At 31.8% G+C, this 17,502-nt stretch overlaps 1 protein-coding gene and 1 pseudogene across 1 annotated transcript; one reads left to right on the top strand and one right to left on the bottom strand.

The window, feature by feature from the left end:
* Positions 1–2,286: 2,286 nt before the first annotated feature.
* Positions 2,287–9,150, top strand: LOC129901124 (uncharacterized). Its single transcript, XM_055976243.1, has 4 exons — positions 2,287–2,633; positions 5,416–5,598; positions 7,722–7,963; positions 8,874–9,150. Exons 1-4 carry the CDS (start codon positions 2,349–2,351, stop codon positions 9,118–9,120), a joined length of 957 nt encoding a protein of 318 aa, XP_055832218.1. The 5' UTR covers positions 2,287–2,348; the 3' UTR covers positions 9,121–9,150.
* A 791-nt stretch (positions 9,151–9,941) lies between these two features.
* Positions 9,942–13,309, bottom strand: LOC129901125 (probable pectinesterase/pectinesterase inhibitor 7; annotated as a pseudogene).
* Between the last annotated feature and the right edge of the window lie 4,193 nt (positions 13,310–17,502).

The raw sequence follows: 17,502 nt of genomic DNA, 5'->3' as shown, positions 1-17,502 counted from the left end.
TAATATATATATATATAAATTATGATAAAATTTATGTATTATTTTATATAAGATAGTAGATAAAATAACTAATAATTACATAAAATAATATATAAATTCACTTATAACTAATTTCTATATTACTAATATCAGTATAATCCTAACCAACTACCAACGACTCCCGGTTATAAGATGATAAAGGCCATTAATAAATGAAAAGGCTAATCATGGGGTGTGTGTCAAATATTATTACAGTAGTAATATTTGAATTAGAAGTAATGACCAATCAAGGATTTTGCAATGAATGAACATAAATGTCAGCTAAGGCTGTAAAGTCAATTATCTTTCAAATGTAATTATAGATAAAATTATTCTTTTGAGGTATTAAGTAAGATTTTTTCAACATTTTTTATTATCAAACTGATAACTAAAAGGAATATGACTTCATCAAGCTTTTAGGAAAATAAAAGGATTATTTTTAAACTAGATAAGTGAGCCCGTGCCCATGCCCAACATATGTTACTTATCATAATTTATGTGACATAGATAGAATTTAGAGAACCATCTAATATTTATGTATATATATTTTATTTATTTTTTAAAATTAAGTTATTAATTATTGCGACTTATAGTATTTACATAATATGTTACTTTTTCTGTCTCATTTATGTGACACGGATGGAATTCGAAGAGTCAATCAAATTTTTATATGATTTTAAAATATTTTAAGTCGTGATTTATAGTATTTTACATAAAAAAAGGGATAAAAACTTTTTATATTTATTACTCTATCAATTTAAACTTTTTTGTATTCTTAATGAAATGATTTATAGCAACATAAATATTTATGATTTATTTTGAGAAACAAATTTATAGAAATAAGTGCTCACTTTTATTTATCCAGTTTAAAAATTAAAGATAATTTATTACTTAATTTTTTAATATAGTCTTATTATTAACTATAATTATTTTTAATTTATTTTTTAAAATATTGAGTTTATTAGATTAAAAAAATATATAATAAAGTTGATATTTTATTTACTACTGCTCAAGTTAGAAATGGATATGTGTAATTAATTTTCCCAAAATAATTGCAAAATTAGTGCATGAAAAAAAGACTCCTAATAGAGCGCGTGATCTTTTTCCATATTCATAAGTCAGTTGAAGGATACAATAGTAAAATAATAGCCTTTATTTTGTCTGAAAAATAAAAAGTACAAGTACTTCAGCAATTAAGTACCACATCATGAAGCAACGTTATCTGTGAAATTTTGAAATTGCCCTTGGCCAGTGTCAGGCATGTCGTCCATTACTTGTCTGCTGCTAGCCTCTTATATATAAGTAGAATATATTTATCTTTGAGAGTTGAGATATTTGACTAAGTATTTAGAGTATAAAAAAAAAAGGAACAGCCCGGTGCACTAAGTATTTAAAGTATGTTTTAAGTATATAAGCAAAAGCTAAAAATAATAATAAAAGAATCAACTATTCTATACAGAATTCTCTGCGGTTTCTAGTCCGTTTGAATGAGCTTAAAAAAAATAAATTTTATATATGAAGTGTTTTTAAAATTTTTAAGTGCTTAAAGTTATTTTTATAAATAATCAGTTGAGTGTTTGGATAAAAGTGTTTATGTTGAAAATAAGTTGTTGATGTGTTTGGTAAATGTGAATTTTAGGGCTAAAGAGATTACTTTAGGAATTAAAATAAAATATAAGGGATATAAAAATAATTTCTATGGTAAAAAAAATGGCTTTAAGCGCTCTAAAAAAAATGTTAGGATTTCCAACTTTTCATTTTTGATGACTTTAAAAACTTTATACTTTAAATTTAATATTTTAAGTTGACAGTCAAACATCACAATAAGCTAAAAAGGATAACTTATAAGTCCATCCAAACAGACTCTATGTCATATAGGATTTATATATCTATTTATTTAATTTAATAAAAATTCAAATATTTATTTATGTACGTTAAAAAATTAAAAAACATAAATATCAATTAAATTAAAATTAAAAGACATATTTATTTATTAGGCATATTTTCATTTTCTTTTCAAAGGTTGCGTAACAAACTTCGTTTAATTGAACAATTCAAAAAAGGCGATTAGTATATACTTTCATTTTTTTTATTTTTCGAGAGTTAAGTTTTTTAAAATAAAATTTATATATTTATAAATTATATAAAAAATATTATAAGTCATAATAATTAACAATTCAAAATATTATAAATTATAATAATTTAAAATATTTAAAAATTTATTATTAAAAATAAATATATTTGAATCTCTTCCCGTGAAATATTTTTTGTTGATCATCTCTACCAAAAACAAAAAGATAGCAACGGAAAACTCACAAACAGAACCAACAATGGAGAATATAGAGCACAAAAATTTGACTGTAAACGGCATAAATATGCATATAGCTGAAATTGGTGAAGGTCCATCAACAATATTATTCCTCCATGGTTTCCCTGAACTCTGGTATACATGGCGTCACCAACTGATTTCACTTTCATCTAAGGGTTACCGTGCAATAGCTCCAGATCTACGTGGTTATGGTGATACAGATTCTCCTCCTTCTCCTTCTAGCTATACCGTTTTTCATATTGTTGGTGACCTTATTGCCCTTCTCGATGCCCTGGGTCTCGATAAGGTTAGAGGCAAATCTAGAATTTAATTTTTTGAGTAATATATTTGATAGTAGTGATAATGTATAGTTTGAGTAATTACTGGGAAATATAGGATTTAGTGACAGTAGTGTACTATTTAGATATAGATTTTGAAGTTGAAACTTGAAAATTTTGAGTTTCTGAAATTGTGTTATGACATGCATTTTACTAGGAGTTTTTGAGTGGAACTGATATTTCTTTCGAAAATTGGAAAATTGGTTTGAGACGGTTTTTGGGAACTTGAAAATTTGAGTTTTTGGAAGTTGAAGTTGTTTGGGCTTGCATTTTTTGGGGGGAAAATTGAAGTTTTGTGAGTCTAAGCGAAATTTCCCCCAAAAATTGGTTTGAGCTACATTTTGGAATTTGAAAATGTTTGAAGATCATATTGCCAACGATATATTTGAAGATAAATTTGCAAAAAATTGATACAAAATGTATGGTCAAATGCTAGCTTAATATATATAAGTAATGGGGGGCATTCATAGTTTTGTAATTTTTGTTTAACTTTTTTTATGTATTTAAGTTATGCAGTTAACCTGTTATAGCACGTTTGTTAGTATTTTTTTCTAGGTTAATTAATGCTTGCCCTTCCATTTCTTTGATGCCTCTCCTTCTCCTTCTAGCTATATTATTGCCTTTCACATAGTGGGTTGACCTTATTTCCCTTGTCAATGCTTTGGGTCTCGTTTAGGTCAAAGGCGAATTTGGAATTTTGAAGTCTTCTCTATATTATACACATAAAGTTTCTCTTTTTAGAGTTCTGTTTACATATTTGTATAGTATAGTTCGAGTAATTACAGGGCAATCAAGTATTTATAGACAGTTGTGCCCAACTTAATATATATATAGACATAAGTTCATACATATTTTTTTTGGTTTTGTTTAATTTTTTATGTATTTAAGATATGTAGTTAACCTTTCCTAGTAGGTTGGTTAGCATTTCTTCTAGGTTATCAATTATTGCTAATTAATACTTGCCCTTCTAGCTTATGGTCTACCACATAGTGGGTAACCTTGTTGCCCTTCTTGATTCTCTGAGTTTCGATCAGGTCAAAGGCGAATCTAGATTTTAAAGTCGAGTAATATATTTGATAGTGGGCTCACAAAGTTAATGTTAAAAATAAAGTCACCTTTTTAGAGTTCTGTATGTATATATTACAGTATGGTTCGAGTAATTACAGGACAATCTAGGATTTTACATATTGTGTTGCATAACAAATATATATGGACAGTTAATACATCAGTTAATGGATATACTGTATAGATAATTTTGTATTTTTTGTTTTTGAACTTTTTTATGCATTTAAGTTAGGTAGTTAACCTGTTATAGTAGGTTAGTTAGCATTTTTTCTAGGTTATTAATTGATATTAATTAATGCTTATCACTTTGAAAAAAATGCTTATCAAGGTAAGAAGGAGAGCCCTTCCATTTCTTTGATATTTGACGGAATCTGCTCCCGTGATTGCTTGAGTGACAACCATCTTGCCGATAATTCATCTTAAAAGAAATGGCTCTATCTCCGTTTGCTGCCTCAAGCAAGCACTTTATGGCCTTAGAGGGAAGGAAAATCTAGAATTTATAGTCTTTATATATTGATAGTGGATTCACAAACTTAGTAGTATTGTACAAATAAAGTTTCTTTTTTTTAGAGTTCTATAAACATATATCTATAGTTTGAGACTTTGAGTAATTACAGGGCAATATAGAATTTGGAGATACCGGTGCAAACTTAATATATATAGGCAGTGGATGCATCGGTTAATATATATACCTACATATTTTTGTGGTTTTTCTTTTAATGTATTTAAGTTATGTAGCTAACCTATTTATAGTAGGTTAGTTAGAACTTTTTCAGATTATTAATTGATGTTAATTAATGCTTATCACTCTGGAATGCTTATCAAGGTAGTAAGGAGAGCCCTTCCATTTCTTTGATACATACAACTTTTTCACGGGGTCTTCTTCCACATTTGCTTGAGTGACGAATACCTTGGTAATAATTCATCTTCAAATATGATTCTTTTTGTTTGCTGCCTCAAGCGAGTGTTTTGTGGCCTTAAAATGATTGTACAGGAAGGAACTAGATGGATTAGAGAGGGAAAATAAAAGATGATAAAAAATGATAATAATAAATTATTAAAGTAGTTCAAATTTAAGATATAAGACTATTTAAGATTAATTAGAACAAACAGATATAGAAAATACATGGAATTGGATGCTATCACATACATCAAGATAATATTCTTGCCTTAATGGGGCCTTCTGGCAGTGGAAACAATCTTGTTAAAGATATTAGGGTGAATATTGCAAGAAAATGTCAGAAGAAAACAGGGGTATAAGTAGGGGCTTCTTGAACAGGGTGGTTTTTCTAGATGTTTTGGATATAAGACCTCCAACTCTATGTTATAACCTTCACGAGTCACAATAGGCACTCCTACTAGGTAGAATAGTTATGATGTTCCCATCACAATCGAACTTTAAGAGGAAATTATTCAAAACAAATTCGATTGACTTGACTGGTATGATTGATGGAATGGTAGTTTATGTTATTTTCAGTTAGGACCTCGTTTCCCTTTCGTTATCTTCTACTCTCTTTGAAATTTGCCTGTAATTCTGCTAATAAATGATCTGATTGTATAAATATTTTTTAACGATTAGTGCATAGAACTTCAACTCTTTATGTATAGATTTACATAGATTGAGTTCCAAACAGTGGATGCACACGCTTTTGCTACTTAATTTTTTGATTCGCTTCTATGAATTAGGTGTTCCTTGTTGGACATGATTGGGGTGCTGTTATAGCTTGGCACGTATGCCTTTTGCGACCTGATAGGATCAAAGCACTGGTTAATATGAGCGTTGTCTTCCACCCCAGGAACCCCAAGAGAAAGCCTATTGAATCTATGCGTGCTGTCCTTGGGGATGATTACTATATTTGCAGATTTCAGGTTTCTTCCAGCATCCTTCTCTCCTTTGTTTTTCTTCTATTGACTGTTACATTATTTTCCTTAATTTCAGCTTGGATAAGGAGGGGAGGTTAAGTTGAACGGAGATTAGAAAGTCTAATAGAGGAAAATATATATAGATGATTCACATAGAGGAGCTCAATTAAAAATTGTCTGGAAAAGTTTAAGCTAGCGTTTAACCATGAAATTTGATCAGATTTTCAAAATCTGATCTTCAAATATTTTCAAGTTTCCTTCTTCCTCAAAAATATATTTTCAAGTTTCCAAAACCTGGTCTACCTCAGACCAGTTTTTGGAACTTCCACGCATAAAATTTCAATTTTTTTCCAAGTAAAATACATCCAAACATAACTTCAAATTCCAAAAACTCAAATTTTCAAGTTTCAACTTTAAAATCTATGGCCAAACGGAAGCTAATGATTCATATAGCTGCTGCCTTCCTGCAGCTAATTCTGGATTGAAGACATTTTTTATATGATCTTCCTTAGTGCATGCACGTAAGGATAAAGTCAAGATTTTGGTGATATCATTGCTTCCAATTATTTTGTATCAAATAACTTTTCTGGAAATTCAGTGATCGAATTGTATTGGATTAATCATATAGGTTCTGCTATTCCGGGACTTCAAATATTTGATATCTGACATAAGGTCTATGTGTCTGAACTTGCTCTATGATTTCTGTTTCAATATACTTCCTCCTTTTCAAATTGTTTGTCTCGTTTTGACTTGAAACAGAGTTTAAGAAAGTAAAGAAGACTTTAAATCTTGTGGTCTTAAACTAAAGATATGTAAAATGTAAAAAAATTTCTTTTAATTTTGTGGTCTTAAATATGTCATGTGGAAAGTTGGAATTAGAGAGTTGCCAAAAAAAGGAAAGAGACAGTCTTTTATAAACGGAGTAAAAAGGAAAGGAAGACAAACAAATTGAAACCGAGGGAGTATTAGTTGGTTATGAGTCCTAAAGCAGGATTTTTTTGGTGAAAGACCACAGGGAAGAGTCCAAAAGTAGCTGTTGAACAATATGCAACTTTCCACTGCACTGTGCACCAAAATTTAAGCATTGTGCTTGTCAAGCTGTAAAAGGCACTCGTCTTTCTCTGTTTCGTAGATTGTAAATTAGCAAATAGCACGAAATTGAGTTTATCGCAGATACTTCAATTGAATACAATTTGATATTAAGTATATCACAAACAGGTTACGGAGCTTTTGGGACTACTAAATGTTGAATGCTTTAGGGGATCAAATTAATGATATCTTTGGTGAAATTTTGGGACTACTAAATGTTGAATGCTTTAGGGGATCAAATTAATGAGATCTTTGGTGAAATGATTCAACAAACATATCTTCTCAAAATTTCTGAATACTTTTTCGGCACTTTCTCGTGTTGATAATCTTCATGCTTATGATTATTGTTTATTAACTTTTTTGTGATCAGCTGAATACTTGGACAGTCTTTTTCATTTTTGTTGGAAATATCTAAAGAGAAAAAGGAGGGGAAGGCGGTTGTTGGATGGAAAATCCATAAAAACTTAGGATCCAAACCATGATAAAATACTACCCTCATGATTAGACCGTGTCCCCCAGATTTGATAAAAGTACTCGTTAGTATCCCAGTTCTCACCATTCAGCTTTGTTCTAAACATTTGTTAAATATTTTCTCGACTACTATCCTATCGTGATTTTGATTGCTTAATCCAACTAAATTATATGCTTATTTTATAAGCTTATATAGGATATTGAAAAGAACAGAAACGTTGTTCACTTTATTTTTTGTGTAAAGAGAACATCCTATTTGCATAGATACTTTGCAAATTCTTTTGGAAGCTCAGTGCCAGAAATTTGTACTTCTTTGGCACCATCTTGTTTTATAGAATTTTTATGACTTTTTAATTTATCATTTAAAGAAAAGGCTCTTATGTTAGAGTTAAATCATAAAAAATAAAAATAAAAACTAGCTGTTGGACAAATTTGATGAATTCCAGTGGTTTCCATGTGCTATTGAGATTTCTTCATCATTGCTGAAGACGTTTATTTAATCATCGTTGCTGAAGACATTATTTAATCATCGTTGCTGAAAACTCCCTTTCAAATGTGTTGTTTCTTAGGAATGTGGAGAGGTAGAAGAGGAGTTTGCCCGTGTTGATACCACAAGACTAATCGCAAAATTTTTAACATCACGCAGTCCAGCTCCTCTTCGTGTACCTAAAGAGAAAGGATTTGGGGGTTCACCTCATACTCCCATTACATTGCCGTCTTGGTTGTCAGAAGAGGATCTCAACTACTATGCCAACAAGTTCAGACAGACAGGTTTTACTGGTGGATTAAACTACTATCGAGCTATGGACCTGTGAGTTGCCTAATCATTTTCTTTAGAAAATGACCTATTTGTTCAAGAACTCTTAATTTTATTTGTTGCTCAAATTTTTTGTGGTATTGTTTCTAAATATGAACCTAAGAATTGTTCTGGGAAAAATGTATTAAGTGAGAATTGATCCTTGTACTCTAGGTAAATAACTCAATATTCAACCACGTTTAGCATTTAACCTTTTTGTAGCATGAGTGTCAGTAGTCAATATTATACCGATTTTAGAAAATATATACATTAATACCTAGTTTTACGGAGAGACCACGGGGTTCACGTGCCCCACATTTTAGCCTATAAATCCGCCCCTGGTTATCATGGATCAGCTTAATAGTTTTATGTTCTGATACCTGCTCATAAGCAATGTTGCTTTATGAGGCCAATGCAACCTAATATACTCACTTCAACTGAACCCAGTATCTTCAACATGCAACATAGAGTTACATGTGTATAAGAGACTAAAATTTCAACATATACTAAATTCTGAACTCATAATTTCAGAAGTAACAATATGTCCAGTGCTAAGAACTTTAAAAGTTGAATTCATCATGTTTAAATCTTGGATCTGCCTCTAGTTGCTTTGACTCATACTCTTATGAGTCGTTTGTTTACGAGGATGAGATAAACAAGGATATCCCAGGGTTTGGATATCCCATGGGATTAGTTATCTCACCTTCTATATTGAATAGCTAATCCCACCATTTTAGTACAAAATGGTTCCTGGGACCCATAACCAAAAATAGGATAAAGTAATCCCGCATTTTATCCTGGGATTGTTATCCTTTATCCCACCAACCAAACAACCCTGTAAGTCTTCTATGTATACAATTATTTATGATGCATGTTAGCTGTTTGTGTGGCCATTTTATTATTGTTTCATTTTTAACTGTTGCAGAAACTGGGAGCTGACGGCGCCATGGACCGGTGTACAAATAAAGGTCCCTGTTAAGTTCATCGTAGGGGATGTCGACCTAACTTACAATACACCTGGTGTTAAGGAATATATCCACAAAGGTGGGTTCCAAAAAATGGTGCCATTCTTGCAAGAAGTAGTTATCATGGAAGGAGTTGCACACTTCATCAACCAAGAAAGGCCAGAAGAAATTAATGACCACATATATGACTTTTTCCAAAAGTTCTAAGGTGTGTCTATTTTTATCATGGGTTGCTTTGTTGCTTTAAAAAAATTTCAAGTCTTTTTTATGTGTGTGGAATAAAAGGCATAGGGTCTATCGAAAATAGTCTCTCTACCCCAAAAGGCAGAGATAAGGTTTGCGTTCATCCTATCCTCCCCAAACCCCACTTGTAGATTACACTAGATATGTTGTATTGGAATAAAAGGCCAGTTTATGTATCTTAAGGCCAGTTTATGTATCTTAAAACTTCAAAGCTTTTTCTAAAGAAATCCAGTTTTTCTGGACTACTGTTAATTAGTCACTATGGACAGAATCAGACTTGTTGGACTGGAAATGAAAACTTCTAAGAAATTAAAAGAAATGAAAATCCACATGGGATGGTTGTTCGATCATTGAATGAACTACGATTCAATCAGATATTAGTTGGTTGGGGTCTGTTATATCATATATGAATCTTTTTTGTATCTATCTTGTTCTATACTTCTATTCAAGTGTTCATGCTTAAGTGAGCATGTTCAGAAGAATTCTGTATAATGTGGTGATTCTTGACATAAGATTTAAAAAGAAGAAGAAAAGCAAAGGGCGTTTTTCCGAAGTTGCAGCACTCGGAGTTGTGGTGGGGTGGTAAGTATCCTTTCATTCTTAATCAGAGTTCTTGGGTTCGAGCAATTTTTTCAAGTAACTCGTTCAATTCAATTTGTATCAATCAACTACACCAAGGTAGCTGGGATCAAGGCAATTCATACAAGGTGGAATACATCGACTGCCCTTTAAACTTGTAAGGAAATTTCATTTAGACACTCGGATTATGATTTGTTCCAATTAAGCACCCGAACACATGATAAAGTGTTCATATTAGACACTTTTGGCATAGATTTAGAAAAAACCTTTTCCTGTGTTCCCAAGTCTTATAGCGTAGATAAGTTATAACTAAATAAAATAAGTCACCTCATTTAATTATACACATCAACCTCAACTGGAGCAGACTTGAGGTTTTACAGCTTATCGAGATCGTGTTTATAACAGACCACTAAAATATGGCACTCCAGTTTGTGTCAACCAATTATCTCCAAGTAAGAAGCTAGAAACTGTGAAGTTAGCAGCATCAGCAGCATCAATAACATGAAAACCAGGCCAAGTGACTCTTCCACTGGTGTTAGAACCTGGCCCTGTATTATTAAACTATTAAACTCTGCATAATAACTCGTATTGAGTGCAAAATCTCCTGACCATTCTCTCCACCCTAACGGATTCACGAATCCATCGATGAAACTTTGGGCATAAATAGTCCTCGAGTACTCCTTCCAAGGCCTACCAAGGTACGTTTGCATGCTACTGTTGCTGAATTTTAAGTCATCTGCTGGTTTCACAATGCAATTTTGAATCGAAATTCCAGTGTTTTGATTTGGATCTGTTCTGCCTTGTGCTGTGATTGCATTGAACTGACTTTGTAAAGGGAGTTTTGGGTATATGTTGGAATTCTGGAAAACTGCAGCAGCGTTTCCAAATATGAAATCGACTGTGCCATAAATGTCACATAATTGTCTGAGTGAATGTACATATAATGTGTCTTGGTACCCCTTGGAAGCTGCAGCTATAAAATGTTGATAAATCTGCACCATTTCTAACTGCAACTGCTTGGTGATTGATTGGTCCTGCTGTGTTTTGGAACGTTATGTTAACTGCAACAAATCCTTGACCAACCACAGCTGTTGATAAAAGAGAACATATTAAGATATATGGATCTGAGTTTTCTTTGGTTTCTCACCCTTTGTCCGGTACGACAATATCCCTTTGAGGCCTTGACTAATCTGGCTATGCGCCGCGTAAAGCGCATTGAAGGAAGAAACGCTTTCTACCAAAATTCTTTTCATTCCTATGACTCAAATGAAAAGGTAGGGATAAGGTATGCGTATATCTACCCTCCCTTGATTCCACTTGTGGGAATATATTGGGTCTGTTGTTATTGTTGTTATATCACTAGAAATCTAGAATTTGAGACCTGTGGACAAGCGTGAAAGGATTCCACCACAATTGATAATGTTAAAAAAAAAATGTTTGTAGTATGAGTGAATTTTAACATGTCATAATAAGTTAGTTACTATTTTTATCATGTTACCAATTAGTGCTCAGTTATTATAAAAATTCACCTTTAATTGCCTTATGAATGACCTGATTGTATAAATATTTGTTACGAAGTTAATGTATACAACTTAAACTCTAAAAAATAGGATTTAAATTATATACATTATCAATGTAAATAATTTTTATGACATCAGTTCTTTTAGTTCAATTTAACATGATACAAAGATTATTGCTTTGTTTTTTAGGTTATCATATCAGATTTGCTATAAAGAGTTGCCTGTTATTATACATAACCTTTAACATGTAGGTTATATATGAGGTTATGTTTTGTACATTGATAGTGTAAAAGAATATTTACATTGTCAAGTTACAACCAACAATAAATGCAGTATAGTCTCATAAGCAAGGTCTAGAGAAGGTAAACTGTACGTAACATTATCACGTTCGATATGGTAAGTTGAAAAATAGAGTAATTATGGAGGTACTTACCAAAAGTAGAAGAATTAAATGTAGTATATCCATCAACATTGTAGCTATGGTTGCCTGTGATTAGTGTTTGGTTGATACCATCATCAAATACTTCTTGTTTTTGGCAATTGAAACATATTCCTCATACATACCAGCAGTAATATATATGAGAAAATAGCCTGTGGTACCATCAGTATTATTTGGAGCAATAGCCACAGCATCATTTATGGTACTAAAATTCCCACTTCCATCTTGGTTTACTATCACAACATCACTCACCAAAACATGGTTATCATGTTCCTATGACAATTTTTTTTTAAAAAAAAATAATTATTGGCTAGGATTCTTTTTTCCATTGGAATAATATGGACTTAAAAATTAAAATCACATTGAAGGAAATTTTCTTGGAAGACCTTAAATTTCTTACAATTAATGTAGCTAAAAATAGAACACAATAAAGGGAAAAGATCCATACAAGTGATATCTACTAATCTAGAATAGGTTTGGGTCTTGTTAGAAAACATTTTGTTTCATCACAATCTATTGTGGTTATAAGGTATTGTTATAGTAACTTTAATAATAGCAGGCCGATGCCTAAAGCATCCCATGTTCACTCGGGATTCAAAAAAGGGTTGCACCTCAAGGGGTGTGATGTAGACAATTTATCCTAATGCATTTATTAGTGGCTATTTTTACAACTCAAATTCGTGGCTTATAGATTACATATAGATATCTTTATCGTTGCTCCAAGACTTCCTTTTCTATGTAGTAACTATAATTTACTACAAAAATTTATGATTAGCTAGGAATTTGTTTTCCCCATAGATAGGAACGTAGGCCTAAACTCATATTGAATGAAGGAAGTTGTCTTGAAAGACCTAACATATATTACAATTAAGGCGAACTTAACTAAAGATAAGGCACAATGAAGGAAAAAGATTCATACAGGTGATATCTACTAATCGGGAATACATTTTAGTCTTGTTAGAGGACTTTTAATATTATTAGCGTCATTATATTTATTTACATATATTTTTATTTGACATTATAATAACATGAGTTGAGCTTAAATGGAGCGAAGATTCATATAGCCGATCACGATTTGATATATATATATATATATATATAAATGTATCTGTCACTCACCAAAACTTGGTCAGCATCTTGTTGCTGGAGCAGCTTTCTCCTGCTAATTGTTTCAATAATAGCCCTATTTCTTTTAGACATTTTCAAAGGCAAGTGGCCATTTCTGAAAGCTGCCTTTTTTTTAGTAATTTTTGTTCCTTTTTTGTCCTTAGGAACCCTCCCCTTTGTGAACAAGGCTAAAGAAACACTATGAAGTTGTGTCATTAATAAGATGGGTTAAAATGTCATTTCTCAAACTCCAAGGATCAAAAGAGGTACTATTAATTTCTTGGAGACCAGCTAAACAAGTTTCTGTATTTGTCAAAATGGCACTTAACAGAGTTTGCAAATCCTCTGTTTCCAAAAGTGGCAAAATTTTGGAAGTTTGATTAACAGTCTTGAATGTTGTTGAGAGATAATCTATGTTTAAATCACCTAAAAAATGACGATCTTCGAGGGCGCGAATTGCAAGAATCGTTAGATTTTTCGATCGTCTAAGATATTTTTGAACAAGAGAAATAAATTTATGAACGGTAGATAAAGATTTGTGAAATCATAGATATTACTATAATTTCCAGTTGCTGGTAGCATTGATTTGCATAAATTAGGAAAAGGCGTATTTTTGCAAATGATGGAAGGAGAATTATCATTAGCATAAGATTGAAAAAATGATAAAAACAGAAAAAATATCATAAAATGAGCCATGAAGAAAAGCTTAATATTATGATTATTGCTAGACATAATTTGAGGATCTCTAAATTAAATGGTGAATATTGTCCATGAAAATGTACTAGTGAGGGTATATATATAACAAAGAATTCAGAGTAAGCATAGTTAATTAGTGTTAAATTGCTTATGGGGCAATGTAGAGTCAATCAATTAATTTGTTATTAGCTTTAATAAGTTGTTCTCTAAGATATCATTTCTTCCGTGTTTCAACAGTAACATATTTTTTTATGAAGCTAAATCCAAAAAATATGAAAGCAACAAGTGTTTTCATGATTGTACCAAATCAATTAATTTGTTATTAGCTTTAATAAGTTGTTCTCTAAGATATCATTTCTTCCGTGTTTCAAACAGTAACATATTTTTTTATGAAGCTAAATCCAAAAAATATGAAAGCAACAAGTGTTTTCATGATTGTACCAAATCAATTAATTTGTTATTAGCTTTAATAAGTTGTTCTCTAAGATATCATTTCTTCCGTGTTTCAACAGTAACATATTTTTTTATGAAGCTAAATCCAAAAAATATGAAAGCAACAAGTGTTTTCATGATTCTCCCACCCTGTCTGATATAAGCAATTTTCACTTTGTTCATACTGAATACGGGTAATTCTCCGCCACTTGCCCAACATTTTAATAGAGGGACAACCAAGGCTGAGGCCATTGGACCAATAAACAATAGATGCAAGTAGTTTAAAATCAAAAAGGGTGAAATGAGGGGCTAATATATAAACAGATTCAAAATTTATATTTAATGAATTTAATATTTAAAATTCTTAGCATTATACTATTAAACATGAATAGACAACTTTTAACTAGGAATTTATAATGTACGATTAAATTCTGAATCTGTAACTAATAATTTATTTGTAGTCTTAAACATAATAGAAAGAAGAGAAAAGAAATAGTTGAGTCATATGATTTGAAGCTTCTTTTTCTTCCAAAACAAGGTTCATTAGGGGAAGGGCAGCACCAATTTCTTAAATGGGTTAGGGGTCGTGTTATGTGAAGGATAATATCAAATAATTTCGGAACTAAATTATAGTGGCACTTAAGTTGGTGTTTGGTTGACAAGTCTGGGATAACTTATCCTGAGATTAATAAATAGTACCGAGATAAGTTATCCCTCCTTTGAGTGGTATAAGTTATCCCGGGATAAAATAGGTAAATGACAAATATATCCCTTTAAATATTTTTATACCTCACTTTTCACATTCATATATATTTACATTATTTTTAATACCATAGATAACAACATTCACTCCTTATTTTTATGATAATTCTTCATATTTTTTCTATTAAAAAATTACACTATATAATATAATTTTTATTTATAAATTTATTTGACGAATTCTTATGTTTATTTATATTTTGATTTCTCCTAAAAAAAATTTACTTTAACAAACTTAAAATGAAAATTTTAAATTAAATAAGAAGAAAGTTTTATTTTTAAATACATACGGACATCATAAAAATGCACACATAAAAATATTTAAGGTAAAGAAGATGAAAATTTTATTTTAAGAATGAATATTGAATAACTAAAGCTTGCAAAAAAAATATAGAAAACTAAATAAAGTGAAGGGTATTTTTGTAAACAAACAACCTATTCTTAAAATTTATGGAATGCATATTATTTTGAATATAACAAACTAAACACTCAATAAGAAATAATCTCATCATAACTAATCTCAACATAGCTTATCTCATAATAAGAAATAATCTCATCATAACTAATCTCAACATAACTTATCCCATAATAAGAAATAATCTCATCATAACTAATCTCAACATAACTTATCTCATAATAAGAAATAATCTCATCATAACTAATCTCAACATAACTTATTCCATAATAAGAAATAATCTCATCATAACTAATCTCAACATAACTTATCTCATCATAACTTTTATTCAAACCAAAAGACCCCTATGTATAATTCACTTCAAACATATATACATTAATATGGTATCAGAACTGACAAAGGTCCTGAGATCGGATTTCACTATTATTCATTATCAAAAATTTGTACGTGCTTGCCCATAAAAAAAGAATTAGACACCTAGATGAGGAGACGCGTTGAAAATATAAAAAAATGTGTTATCTCTAATAACTTCAACTTTTAGATAAGATGACTACGCACTTCAACATGAAATTTGCCTCCCTTGTAGCCTAAATGAATGCCTTCAAATTTGCTTTAAAATATTAATAACTCCCAATTTTGTAATGTAGAGATAAAATAAATGATATGTTATAACAAGTTAAAATGAATTGATCGTATAAAATTAATTGCACTATCGGTGCATATAATTTAAAGAATTTTTCACTCTCAATCGCCTGACTCGACTTATAACTTGATGTTACACCCCGCACTCTTGAGCTCGAAACGTCTTCTTAAGTTCCTTAGACACTATCATGTGAGCCGTATAAGCTACAACACTATCAAACAACTCTAAGGAAAGAAGATTGTGATACCTCGCGAGAAGGGAGGTTGGAGATAGAGTCATAAGAATCCGGAAAGAGTTGGAGGCTAAGAAATGAGTCGTAGGACTCTATTTGCCTACGTAAGACACGAAGTTAAGAGTCTTATACACTTAAGTTTCTTAAGGATATATCAAGCTTACGTAGTACGGATTACATAGGCTCTTAAAGTGAGACGAAATTACGAACCCGCGAGGAGGGGAAAAAGACGACGCGTGGCAACCAATGGAGGAGCGACACGTGGCAGCACCTCAAGCAAGCAGGTGATGCACCTACTTAGGTTCAAGTAGGTGATGCAGCTGCTTGGGGGAGGTGGACCCCGCTGCCACGTGGCAGCCCCTAATTGGCAGCATGACACAGTGGCCAATCATGGCTTGACACGTGTCATCCTTAGGGGATGACACGTGTCACCCCCTTGGGACCACATATATGTATGTATATTAGGGATATACTTCAGTTTTGGTCTTCAAACTGCAGCAAAACAAACAGAAAACAAACGTGAGAAGAGAGAAAAGAGAGGCAGCTTTGGTTCTTGAAGATTAAAGGTGAGTTTCTCAACTTTCTTCCGTAAATTAATTAATTAGCGTATACTACGATGATATGGAAGTATTAGTAGTACAAAATTAGGATTTGATGCAGCAAAAAAACGGACAGCAAGCTGCCACGATGTTACAGCATGCTAAAAATATTTCCGAGGCGCGATTTTGGCGAGTTCTAGCCAATTTCGGGAAAGGTAAGTTCTTACCCTCTAATTTGAAGTTTATGATGTTAAATTATGGTGTATTACACACCTTAGGAGCTGCTGGAAGTTGGGGGAAAGGTTTGAAAAGTTCAGCGTTCGAAATTAACGAATTTAGAATCGCTATAGTTAAGTTGTTGTCGAAATAAAGTGTTGTACGTGTAAGGGCTGCTGCTGGTTGTGTTGTGGCGTGTTGCAGGGTCTAAAAGGTATCTAAATGAGGTGTGGTAGCTGCTGGTTGCAGCCACATGACCCTCCGCTTTTGCAATTAAAGAATTCGCGAAAGAAAAATTAAAAACTCTAGTTTTGGTATCTTAGTTTCGAGTGAATTATAGAGGGTTTATATTGAGTAATTTTGTCATAATATGTATATGTATGGGCTGATGGTTGCATTGTTGGTTGGCTGCAGGTTCTAAGGACATGGTTGGGATTTCGGATAGGGCACATTATAGGGGAGGTGCTGTCCGATTTTCGTTAACATCCTAACTAGTTAAGGAACTAGTCGAGAAGGCGAGCGAAGGGATGAATGTTATGAATACTCGTGGGTAGTCTAAGTTGCTAAAAAGTCCAAGGTTGTTAATACTTACATTACTTCCATGTTAAATAGGTTTCGAGGACAACGATGTGGACGTGATTAAGAGAAGTCCATACAAGGTATGTAAAGCTTTCTTTTGGCATGTTTTTGGAATTAGTATGTAGAACTATCTTTCTTTTCTTTTGGCATGTCTTAGATGTAAGTTATAAATGATATGTATATGATATGT

This window comes from Solanum dulcamara, chromosome 8 (assembly GCF_947179165.1).
Source record: "Solanum dulcamara chromosome 8, daSolDulc1.2, whole genome shotgun sequence".
In the NCBI taxonomy this organism is placed as follows: Eukaryota; Viridiplantae; Streptophyta; class Magnoliopsida; order Solanales; family Solanaceae; genus Solanum; species Solanum dulcamara.
Note: the sequence above shows the minus strand (reverse complement) of the source record. Positions and strands in the feature narration are given on the sequence as shown.